The following is a 13,913-nucleotide window of genomic DNA, read 5'->3' as shown; positions in this document are numbered from 1 at the left end:
CATGGGCTAATTCTGTGTCCTTCCTTCTATTTGGGGTACTAATCACATAGTTTAGTTTAGAAAGACGATCTAGGGCTGTATTTGGGCCAGCAAACTTCTCCCTCAATGGAGCTCCTGGAATTGGATGGTATAAGAGTACCTGGTCGCCTTTCTGGAACTCCCTCAACCATGCTTTCTTATTCCCCTATTGCTGCATTACTTGTTGTGAGGGAAGGAGGTTAAGACAAACAAATCATATATCAGATAAAACTTACTTTTAATGTCGTTAATTTATTGCAAAGTGTTAGTAGTCTCCTCTGGTTTCTGATGCAATATATTTTGTTTCACTCTACCCAATACTGTTCGTGGTCTACGGCCAAACAATGCCTTAAAGGGTCTGATGGAACCTTCCCAGGGCACTGTTTGTTCTTTTGTATGTCTTATTGACCCCTAAGTGGGACTCTGCAGAATGAGTAAGGTGTAACAAAGACTATCTTAGAGGCTGAGGAATGACTATTTGCTGGCAAATAGTCATTTGGTGACCTGAAATGCCTGCAAAGGATACCTTTATTTTTGTGGAAATGTGTCAATATAGGGTTTTCATCTGGAATTCTAACCTTTTTCCAAAGATCTGTAAGGCTAGTCCTCTTTCTGTAACTTTGTAAACTCTTTTTTACTTACATCTACTAGGTCTAAGGCCTCCATAGTTCTTCCAGTAGTTTTACTCTCATTTTTCAAAGGTCCTGTCCTGGGAGTATCCCTAGTCACAACTTGAGTTACAGATGGTGGTGATTCTATGGGTTTACATTCTTCTCTAATTACTAATTCAGGATCTGCAATAATAAAAGTTGTCTCATGTGACCCTGCTAGATCATTACCCAAGATCAGCTTTACTGGAGAACACAGCAAGGCTTGCTCCAACACAGTTACTTTTGCCTTTCCTGTGAAGTAAGGACTAAAGACTAACAATTTTCACTTCAGCAAGAGGCAAAGTCCTGGAAGAGGTTAAATCTAAACTGGTTACAAATTCCTTGATAAAGATTAAATTCTCTGAACATACATCTGCCAATATAGTCTGAGAGAAACCAGAGACTCTGAGGAAATCCAGTGAACTATCCTTTACAGTAACATCACAGATAAATCCTTCAAATTGCTGCAACCCTTCCATGGGAGTAGTCACATGGCATGTCCTCTTTGTCTGGGCATTTTTACCTTCGCCTTTTGCCCTAGAAGTTTTGCACTAGAGAAGTGGACAATTCTCAGTTGTTTGGCCCTCTTTCTTGCAGTAAGCACAGGATACCTGTGGAGATTTAGAAATGGAAGGAGATGATTTGTTATTTTGACCCTTTTCTGATTTATGGATTAAGTGGCAATCATTAGTGAGACTAGCTGCCCTCTTTACCTGCGTTGTACCTTTAAAATGAATAAATGTTGAGATATGATAGGGCACTTTCCTTGAAATTTCCTCTGGAAGAATAAAATTCTTAAATGATTCAAAGTCATTAAAACCTGCTCTTTGTGACCACTTACTCAACTGCCTACTTTTGATACTACAGAATTCTACAAAAGTCTGATTGAATGCTTTAACAGAATTCCTAAAAACTTGTTGATACCCTTCTATGGTAATAGAGTATGCATCCCAGTAGGTTTTCGTTAACACAGTATAGCCTTTCTCACTTACTAGTTGATAAGCAACAAATGCAGCTTTACCCTTCCCTTTGTTCCTGATGACCAAAGACCAGAATTCTACGGGCCATTTTAAGGTTTCTGTGATTTGTTCAAAGTTCTCATCGAATTCGGGTACAAGCTTACTTGCTTTAAAAACTTCAAACGTAGCAGGGAGTGTGGCTTCCTTTCTTTTACTTGGCAAAAAAAGATCCTGGAGTTCATTCTGGTGTCGAGCTCTGCTTCTCGTTTTCTGGAGAGAGCTCCAATTTGTTTGCTTCCTTCTTTAGAGCGAACTCTTGTTTGGCTGCATCCTTCTTCAGAGTATGCTCAGATTCAGCAGTTTCCTTCTCCATTTGCAATTGAAGCCTTATTTTCTCTAACTCGATGTCTACTGGAACAGGTCGAAGTATTCCTACTGCATTTCGTTGTGTTTGAACTTCCTTATCATCTGAAAGAATTCCTTGGTTTATTAGGTACTGTAAAATATCACGCAATATTCTAGCCTAAAGATGAGTAGGATCTGCCACACTGTTACATTTTACTGCAAGATCCCTCAAATCCTGTATAGTAGCGTACCTGAGTGCAGGCAACTTCTTGGGGTTTCCAACAAAGTTATCTAGATCAAAAGGCATTTTGAACAATGGTTAATTAGTCACTATACAACACTTAAATAAATATAACAAATCCTACCCATCCAACACATTGACTAAGCTAACTAAACGCGAATATACAAACTTAAACCACCATAGTTGGCAATGATAAAGTTAGTCATTTGCAACAGTTTTCGTATTAAAAAAAAAAGTACCAGTAGCTTAAATTCTGTTAAAGCATTAAATCAAACTTTTGTAGAATTCTGTAGTATCAAAAGTAATACGAAAAAAAGGAACAGATTATATCTAGAGTAGTCAAATACTTACTACTGAGAAAACAAACCAATACCTTTGAATTTAAGGTAACTGCAGCCCTACGCTATTACGGCACTTACGAAGGCACGCTAACTGAAATACGAATTATAGCAACTACAAGTTACGGAATGGTAATATCTAAGGATTACGCAGCAAACTGACAAAATCACATGTCACGAATCGTGCAGAGTTGAATATTACTAAACCAATGCAAATCAGTAATTACAGAAAGTCTGGATATCACGGAGTGTTCGAGGTACACTAAAAGTGCGAGAAAGAACTATCTACTTCTGTAATGAGAAGACTTTTAAGAGGTAAAGTGGTTTTGCTAATCCGAAAGGTCGGAAGCTAATCAACGATGTACAAGGTAACGTAAAAACAACGTATCTTACCACTTCATAATTTATGACTGCCCGGGTGACCTTTATTACGGAAAGTATTAATGAGGCGGGCATAAGAGGCGATACCCGCAGAGATCCTTGTCAATTGACAATAATTATCGACCTATCATTCAAAAATAGTTTACCCTGGTTTAAGGTGAGGCGAGGTGTATTCTTGCCTGGTACTGTAAAACACAGTTGAATGAAAGCGAAGAACAGCGTAGCATGGCACTAACTGTACAAACTAATGAGGTACAAAATCAAGACATACATTGGTCACCGACAGTTCTTAAACGTTCAAAAGAGATTTCAATAGTTTTTAGCCACAGCACTTACTATATATCAAAGGACATTTGTAGCTCGAATAATCTATATGAATCACGGTGATGTGATGGATGATGATGATGATATATATATATATATATATATATATATATATATATATATATATATATATATATATATGTATATATATATATATATATATATATATATATGTATATATATATATATATATATATATATATATATATATATATATATATATATATGTATATGTATATATATATATATATATATATATATATATATATATATATATATATATATGTATATATATTATATATATATATATATATATATATATGTATATATATATATATATATATATATATATATATATATATATATATATATATATATATATATATATATATATAAGAACCCATAAAAACACCTAAAGGATAAAATTTACAGCGCTATATTTCGAAGGCAACTGTCTTCCCCGGGTAATGGATAAAGTCTAAGAGGTAGAGAGCAGTGCTATTTATTATTGAACAATGTTCTAGTAGTCGGCCGCTACATCACTCCTGTTGACAGCTTATTATTAAACTTCTTAATCGCTGGTTGGAGGAAGATTTTATCAACTATATCTAAGTAAATGACTGTCCCTTTTTGAAAGGTTCATCGCATTTCTTTGAATTTGTGACAGAAGCCTTCAGAATGTTTGATGTTACTGGGAGAAAATGTGCCTAACAATGGGGAAAAAAAGATTGCTAACCACACAAGAATTTTATAGTTAAAAGATCAGGCACATAATATATATTCTTCCTAGTGTTGACTTTATTGTTAAGTAAAATATCTTCAGAGGACTGACACAAAATGTTGGAAATTCATAATGAATAAACTACTAGGACACCACATACGAACTTACAAATGGCTAGAGTAAAAGTATTTGCACTGAGAGGTATTTTAAACTGGGTTCTACCGTCATTTATTTCCCCAAAAATCTTACCTCTAAGAGGGGAATACCAGTTCTTCTTTCTCATCATGTCTCTGTTTTCGGCTCTGCCCTCTCCTATCCACTCAATTCATTATCAACTATCAACAATGTATTTCTTTTATGTTAAAAAACTTTTCCCCTAGAAACCTTTATGTTAAGAAATCTTAAATTGTAAACATCCACATTCGTGAGCTAATTAAAATATGCTTTAATGCCTTCGATGAATCATTCACCTCTGTCCTGCCCTCTCTTCAAAGGAGGTAGCAACATATTAAATTTTAGTTTCATCTTTTTAATACTACATCTTTGTTCTTATAAGTATGCATATAGTTTTACACGCATATGTGTTGATTTCCAATAAAGCTTTTTTCATATCAAATCCCGATGTATGGTTCCTTTTCCAATTTTATTTTCTTCTCTCTCTCTTCATTTCTCTTTCAGATCAAGGACGCACTTTCCAGGTCAAGTAGACAAGAATTTATAGATAATAAAAAGAAGGATGGGGGGGTGGGGGGTGGGGGGGGGGTGGGGGGGTGTTTGGTTGAAGGACTTTTCTCTCTGGCTGACATGACAAGGAAGTCTTGGGTCTGGTAAGGACTGATGTGGACGGAGTTGATGCGTTTCTCAGGATCTACAAAGAAACAATTACAGTGCGCCCCCCCCACACACCCCCCTCCCCCCGGGCCCGGCTCCATTCCTCTGGCACTATTAAAGAGCGCTGTTCATGGATCGGTACAAGATTAGACAGCTACGCAGTGGGACGATACAAGGTCCAAGTGAATTGGAGGTCATATTTGTCAAATACCTTACCCCTTCCCCCCCCCCCCCCCCCCACCACCACCCACCCAGTAAATATACCATGGGCTCTGGTTGGGAAGTTTTCTAAGCCCTTCCTCTGCCGCAGCAAGGATGATTAGAGGTGCTGGGCAGAGGAATAATGTGAATTGTCAGCATGAAATTGGGAGAGGAAGACTGTTTGGTAAAATTGAAAGGAAATATCTATTTGAATTTTAACACTGAAATCGAATCGGTAATGAGAATGGAAATGAAATTGGAAAGAGTAGACGTCATGAAGAAAAACAAATGGCGACATTCAAATACTTGAAAGTAAGAGAAAGAAGGGCGAGAGGTGTTCAATAAATATTTACCCTATGATATAAAATTTAAAAAACTTTATGTCAGAAAGGGATGGCGTTGGAGAAAAATAATATACAAAGGAATAATACGAGAAATTCTAATAAAATAACCAAGTCATTTAGGAGCTGTACTACTGAATGCATATAAATCTGGCGATAAACATCGCCTACGAAATATAAAAGAACCAACCGTAAATAGAAAGAATGGGGAAAGATGAAAACAGTTGAATGAGAGCATTACCTGTTCCTTTGTGATACAAAGGTGAAAGTGTCAGGGGAGACTAAGAATTTTAGAGACAATATTTTACAGGAAACCAAGGGCGAAATTTGGTCTGATTTTATCAGATAAAGTATCATATATGTCAGCAAGGAGTCAACAAAGCAGTCGGTGCATGGATCAAGTCTTTGTTATGAAGTATACGTCAGAAGCTTTTGAGAAAATAAGATAAATTGAAGGCATCTACGTAGGTAATGCAATGCAGAATATAATATAGTTTGGTGACAGGAAGCTTTTATGATACAAACTATCAGGATACTTTCAGCTGAACGTCGAAGCAAAGGGGAACGAAATTCTTCATCTCAGATGTAAATTTGAAAAGCAAATCTTCACCATTTCATTGTCCGTTGTTCCATCCTCATTCCTTGGCTGTTACAAACCCAGTCGATTTAATTGCTCTCATTTTTCATTTATCTCTGCAAATACCTGGTACTCGTTTAGCTTTATTATAGGATAGGAACTTTGCAGAACCTTTGTCTAAAGTTTAAACTAACTTCTATCATCATTACATTTTCCTAAAGTCAGTTACATTCTCTTTCTCAGTCTAATTACAAAACCAAACTAAGACTGTGCCCAGCATGACCGACATGGAAATCCTGCTTTAAATAACATGGCTTTTAATACATCCAGGAGACTCGGTGTCTTTCACCTCTCGTGCCATCGGGTGAATTAGAGCAACCTCTTCAGTTTCATTTACTACTCGGTCCTATTACCAAATGACATTCATAGGCTTTAAAATAAAAGATATAAAATACGTTAGAGAAGTGTACTTTGCGTTGGTCTGCCTATCTGTCCATGAAGTAAAAGTCTCTCTCTCTCTCTCTCTCTCTCTCTCTCTCTCTCTCTCCCTCTCTCTCTCGTATAATTATTCTTCTTACTTTCGCTTTTCATTTTCTCTCTGTGCTATTTTTTATCTTTCATATTTACCATGTAATCTTTCTTTTCTTGTCTCCACAGCCCGGCATTCTCTGTTTGGGAACTTCTGTACGAAAGGTGCCCAACATTTAATATTCAATAGTGAAGAAATGAAAAAAAACTGGTGCAGTGGCGGATCTGGAAATCTTTCAAGGGGGGAAGGGGGCACACACCTATATATATATATATATATATATATATATATATATATATATATATATATATATATATATATATATATATATATATATATATATATATATATATATATATATATATATATATATATATATATATATATATATTTATTTATATATATATATATATATATATATATATATATATATATTATATATATCCTCAGGTGTAAATGAAACAAGGAGGTACCAAGACTTTCAACTTTTACTCCAAAGTCGTCTTCAAGGAACAATTTTAAGAAAACAACTTGCATAAGAAAGAAATATGGGAGGTCACCCAAAAAATAACATAAAACAAGTCAACAACCTACTTAAGTAGGTATGCAAACAAAGAATGTTCAAAATAAAAAACGTACTTAGCGGAAGTATGCATTTACTACAAATCGCAGTACAAAACTGCCTGTTAGTAAATATCTAACAACTCATTTAACTTTTAAATCACAAAGAATAAAGCTTTTTAACAATTCGTCTACCTTAAAAAGACCATCGCTCATATTCATGTTACTAAAAGACCTAATAAGGCATCCTTCAACTATCAATCTATCATGCATTGATGAACTGAAAAAGACTGAAATGTCTGAAAATAAATGCAGTTGTTAACAATACTTCGTCTGTCAAAAATTCATTGTTTTGTAATAAACCATTAATGGCAACAGGAGGGGTGTAGAAAATTAATTGATCTACTTGTAACTTATATTGCACGGGTTGCAAACAGTTCATGTGCCATTTTTTTGTCACGTGAGAGAGTTTAAACACCCTATAGACTGTAATTTAGCTAAGGCCGTTGTTTAGACGTTCATCAATGCATGACAGATTGATAGTTGTAGGATGCCTCATTATTCTTGATGATTCAAAATTTAAACGAGTTGTTAAATATTTTACAAACAGGTAGTTTTGTACTGCGATTTGTAGTAAATGCATATTTCCGCTAAGCACGTTTTTTGTTTTGAAAAATGTTTATTTGCATACTTAATAGGTTGTTGACTTGCTTTATTGTTATTTGTGATCTCATATTGCTTTGTTGTGTAAGTTGTTTTCTTAAAACGGTTTATTACCTTGAATATGACTTTGGAATAAAAGATGAAAGACTTGGTACCTCCTTCTTTCATTTTCACGTGAGGCTTTCTTATATACTTCACCCACGGGAGTATTGTGGAATTGCATGTATATATATATAATATATAGTATTATATATATATATATATATATATATATATTATATACATATATATATATATATATATATATATATTTATATATATATATATATTATATATATATATATATATATATATCTCTAGTATATATATATATATATATGTATATATATATATATATATATATATATATATATATATATATATATATATATATTATATATATGTGTGTGTATATACATATATATATATATATGAATAATCGAGTAGAAAACTGAAGACACAATTTTCTGAAATCTTCGGACACCTGTTGCTTAATTATACCACACCTGGCAACCCTAAAATGGGCGGAGCTTCAAAGTCCTCGTGTTTATTGCTTTCTAGATTTCCAGAAACTTTAAACCGTAAAGATTCTGCAAAAGCCCTATATCATTTATAGCTGAATGAAGTAACAACCGCTATATTAATCGATAAATTTGGTTATGGTAATTTCAGTTCAGAATAGAATATGGATCCTCCATCTTTAAACCCTACTGTGAAACTCTTCTCATAAGGGATGTCAATGACACTAAAATGACGTAAAATTCATGCTTAATTGGAATTGGGATCTTGAATAATGAGAGAAAAATGGAAATATTTTGGGCAATAGCCATTGGAAATCGCGAGGAACAATATAGGAATGAATGCAATATTATGAGAGAGAGAGAGAGAGAGAGAGAGAGAGAGAGAGAGAGAGAGAGAGCAGTGAGTCGGTGCACAGGTTCCTGGGAAAAAGAATAGTATGGTTGTCAAGATCGAGGTTCAAGTTATTTCTCTATGAAATTCATACCCTAATCTTTATTTCATTCGGCAGCCGTTGCAACATTCAAAGACTGTAAAAAGAAGTGAAAATTGTCAACCATATACTAATCTTCCTTCCTTTAGAGTAAAATTATTTATTGCCACAAATAAGTCGATATCTATTGCAGAGTTCAATGAAAGTTTTATATCGTGCACAAAAATGCTGGTGTAAGATATCTTCCAGTCACGCGGCAAAGTAATGTAACCGTGTTAGTTATGTAGTCTAACTCCGAACTGCTTGATGATGGGAGCATAGCCAGAAAATCTTCGAGTTCACCGGCTACTTTAACATTGATAAAGATTTCCTTTTGATGACAGCAACTATGTAAACAACTACTAGCATTCTATCCATGTCAGCGTCAAAGTCATTAATAAAGTGTGAAAGCCGTTACGTAAGCAAGTATCCATTGACATGTGCTTTCACGCCAAAGTTCTCAGGAGCCTCCTCACATCATAGAAAACGCTTTTGCAGATGCAACTAAATTTGTTGAACCCACCTTAGCCCTCACAACATTGACCGCCATTGCCGTTAGCTAACTTTAAATCCTTAGGAACAAAAACAAGAATCTATAGAAATTAAAATAATGTCCATTACCGCTTTTGATTATACAAAATAATCCTGTTCAGTGAGAAAAACGAGTAAATAGTGTTGTCGTGATGCGGAGTAATGCAACCGACTCTCTATGAACGAATTCGTCTGAGAAATTCCGAATACTTCGGACATATATCATGTTTTGAGGTATCTGAGCGTTTTTGTTTTGCAGTTTCAACTTATATAATATAATTTGCATTGTATTTTCATGTTCTGGAGTAAATTTAGCGAGAGTATGTCTTTTCAGTAAAAAAACAAATGGGAAATTCGATGAACGAAAGGAAATGAAAACTGTATCCTTAGTTTCCTTGCCGATTGGACAAACACAAATATATATATATATATATATATATATATATATATATATATATATATATATATATATATATATATATATATATATATATATATATATATAAATTATTTGTGGTTGTACATTCGGCAAGAAAAAAAGACATACTCTCGCTAAATTTACTCTAGAATATGAAAATACAATGCAAATTATATTATTTAAGTTGAAACTGCAAAACAAAAACGTTCAGATACCTCAAAATATGATATATGTCCGAAGTATTTGGAATTTCTCAGATGAATTAGTTCATATAGAGCTGGTTGCATTACTCCGTATCACGACGACACTATTTACTCGTTTTTCTCACTGAACAGGATCATTTTGCATAACCAAAAGCGGTAATGGACATTATTTTAATTTCTATAAATTCATGTTTTTATTGGATCGTGGGAGGACCATGGGCATAGTGCAATTTAATTAATATCATGAACGTGCTTTGAGGAAAGAGGTTTTGATGGTATTTATTTATTTATTTATTTATTTATTATATTTTTTTTTTTTGATGAGTGAGGGCGGTAGGCTGCCAATGTGTTATAGCTGAGTGCTGCTTTTTGTAAGTAATGTACACGCATTGTCTGTTGCTCAGTGTTTGCTTGTACATAAAAAGGTATACATCTATAAAAACAATGAACATAATTGCTGTATATTACATAATACATAATTTTATCAGAAAATGGTGGTGAAATGAGAATGGACGATAAAATTACTAGTAAAAGAAAATTGATAAATGAAGGAGAGACTTGACTTGCTTCATGGAATTATGATTAGTGATTCTTTATCAGTTTATACTAGCTATAAGAGGACTGAATTGAATTAATACAAAGAACGTAAAGATCACCAGAAGTAAGAAAGTTGACTTTTACGGTGGAGCGAAAAAGGGAAGCCAATCAATCATGAAATGTTTTTCCACATTTCTCTTTTTGTTAATTACACTGCATTTTCTTCAGTAGGTATCTTTGTCTGCCACGTTAAGTTCACTCACTCTAAAAACGTCCCCTTTTTTTTTCAGACCAACAGTACACCGATATCGTTGCATTAAATTTTGTCCTAATTTCGTTGGTTTTCTGATAAGATTATGAATTATGTAATATATAGCAATGGCGTTCATTGTGAATATAGATGTATACCTTTTTATGCACAAGCTAACACTGAGGAATAACACATTGGCAGCCTTCCGCCCTCACTCATCACAAAAAAAATAAAAATAAATAAACAAATAATAATAATAATAATAATATAATAATAATAATAATAATAATAATAATAATAATAATAATAATGATAATAGATAAATAAATAAATAAATAAATACCATCAAAACCCCTTTCCTCAAAGCACGTTCATAATATTAATTAAATTGCACCATGCCCATAGTCCTCCCACGATCAAACCTTCTTCTGCCATTGAACCATCATATTCCTTGAAATCAAAACGAAAATTGACAAATTTGACGATATAATCAACTTTTTTTTTTTTTTTTTTTTTTTTTTTTTTTTTTTTTGTTTTTTTTTTTTTTTGCACAAAAAAAGAAGCTTAGTTTAATGGAAGATTCCAGGAGAAATGGCTTTCCAAAGTTTATTTATTCCTGAAGTGAAACCCTATCAGTGTAATGAGATTGTAATAAGAGAAGCGAACTAAGTTGGAATGCTGATGCCATATGAATCTGTGTGTTCCATGAAATAAGAGAAAGAAATTCTTAGTACTTTTGGTCTTTATATGCTTAATAAGGAAGTTCTGAAAAGTTTTAATCTTTTCCATTATCCTGATGAGTTTAGACTTCAGTCTTTTCATCCAAAGAATATGGCCAGGTTCTCCGTTTATTCTCTGTATTACATCGAGATCTGGTTACTTTCCACACACTCACACACAAACACACACACAGACATACACACACACAAACACACATGCACGCATACACGCACATACACACACGCACGCCCGTAAAATAAAATGAAACGACATTTTTATTTGTTTTGTTTTTGAGTATACATTAACATTCCTTTCCCTTTGAAAAGCGGGTCTCAAGATAGTTTACCCTTCCTTGAAGCGTCTAGTATTCTGGTGCATCAAAGCTGGTACTTACAAAATCTGCACCACGATCGCAAGCACTATGGGTCGATTGAATTCCTAGTATGTTATCAAAAGACTAAGGTCAAACGAGACTTCTAAGGCTTTAATAGGAATAAGGCAGTAACGCTCCATCATTGTTTGCGATTCTAACCAAGGTTTCCTTGTTTTTATTCGAATGTCGTAGGCTCACACACACACACACTATATATATATATATATATATATATATATATATATCTATATATATATAGTCATATATATATATATTATATTATATATATATATTATATATATATATATATATATATTTATACTATATCTATATATATATATATATATATATATAATATATATATATATATATATATATATATATATATATATATATATATTTATTTATTTATTTATTTATACATTGTTAAGAATATTTTTATCTATGGGCATGAGTCATGATACTGCACAGAGACTTCAGATAATAAAATCTTGGCATTTGAAAATAAGGAGCACAAAACAATATTAGGAAATAATTGGAGGGCTAGGATATCCTATAACAAAGTTAGACTAGTAACAGGAGTGCAGGCGTTCGATAACTGTGTTAGTTTCTCAGACTAAAAGTGGCTAGGCCGCGTGTACAGAAGACAGGGAATAGTACGAGATACACCGGGTTGGGTTGATTTGGTAGAAGAGGTAGTGTTATGCTAAAGGAGACGTGGTTGACAACTATATGAAAGGAAAAACATGATTGTTAAGGAAATCTTGAAGAGTTAACCTAGGACAGAATGTGGTAGCTTTAGTTCATCGAGGACCTATTTATTTTCTATATCTCTAGGTGCAGGTTTTACTATTCATTCACAATGTCCTAATGATTTTGTCTAGCTTACTTTTAAACACTTCCACACTGTTGCTGCTTATAACTTCTGGTGGCAGTTTATTTCATTTGTCACATATCTTGTATGTGGAGAAGTTTCTGCAATCAGATGTGTTGTATCTCAACAGCTCTAGTGTCCATCCATTATTTCTTATCTGGATTTCGTTTAACGTGAATACGTTTTTGTCTAATTTTGTAATGCCTTTCAGTATTTTGAATGTTTCTATTAGTTGTCCTCGTAATCGTCGTGTTTCTAAGCCATACGAGTTCAGGCTCTCTAGTCGTCTTTGGTACTCTATTTGCCTGATGGGTGGAATTAACTTTGGGGACACTTGTTTGTACCCCTTCTAATGTATTTGAGGGGAGAAAGGTGAACACACAAATGGAGAATTTTTGGAAGTACTTTGTAAAGTTGAACACTAAGAGAGAAGAGAGAGAGAGAGAGAGAGAGAGAGAGAGAGAGAGAGAGAGAGAGTGTCACAAGGAGTTACAAGGATTAGAATATCTCAAAGACTTATTAGTCCATCCGAGGAGACATTGTATTGCAACTGAGAGAGAGAGAGAGAGAGAGAGAGAGAGAGAGAGAGAGAGAGAGAGAGAGAGGTGTAAACGTTCTCATGGTCCTTTGTATGTCTCCCCATTTTCTACTTCACCATTCAAACTTGTATCCAACTAGTTCTGTCTAACAAAAATCGCTTGTTGTCGTTGTTATTATTCACTTATCGTTCTATTGCTACTATTGTGCTGGGCCCGTGGCTCAGTGAGACCATAAGGGAGCCATGGACTCGCTTTAACAAGAATCTCATTTGACACCGGGCACCATCGTCAATGTTTTCTCTTCTGGGTTCCAGGATGCGCTTGCTGAGAAAAATTATTATTATTATTATTATTATTATTATTATTATTATTATTATTATTATTATTCCATAAATGAGTAAACATTTTGAAAAAGAGATAACTGCAAATAAGCACAGGTGATTGAGTGGCGATCCCAGTGCATAAAATCCCCAAAACAACAAAATAAATGAAAATATAGCCGGTAAACATGGAAGCTGACGAATTGAACAGACCTATCGGTTTTCTTGAATGAGTAGATTTATAATGAAGGAAAAAGGAAAGTTTATCTTACTTTAAAAAGGGAAAATTGGAAAATAAATTATCTCTTGCTTTACCTGCAGATTCATAACAATATAAACATATCATGACATTATACATACATACATTATACATATATACATACATACATACATACATACATACATACATACATACATATATGTGTGTGTGTGTGTTTG

General features: G+C 33.7%; 1 protein-coding gene across 1 annotated transcript in view; it reads right to left on the bottom strand.

The window, feature by feature from the left end:
- Positions 1 to 1,865: 1,865 nt before the first annotated feature.
- The window catches only part of LOC135209014 (uncharacterized), a 16,161-nt gene continuing 4,113 nt past the window's right edge, over positions 1,866 to 13,913 (bottom strand). The window contains exon 4 of the mRNA XM_064241548.1: positions 1,866 to 2,123. Coding sequence (XP_064097618.1) covers positions 1,866 to 2,123 — 258 coding nt within the window. The remainder of the gene's footprint in view (positions 2,124 to 13,913) is intronic.

This window comes from Macrobrachium nipponense, chromosome 37, assembly GCF_015104395.2.
Source record: "Macrobrachium nipponense isolate FS-2020 chromosome 37, ASM1510439v2, whole genome shotgun sequence".
Lineage (NCBI taxonomy): Eukaryota > Metazoa > Arthropoda > Malacostraca > Decapoda > Palaemonidae > Macrobrachium > Macrobrachium nipponense.
The sequence above is the reverse complement of the archived record's forward strand: the minus strand, read 5'-3'. Positions and strand labels throughout refer to the sequence as shown.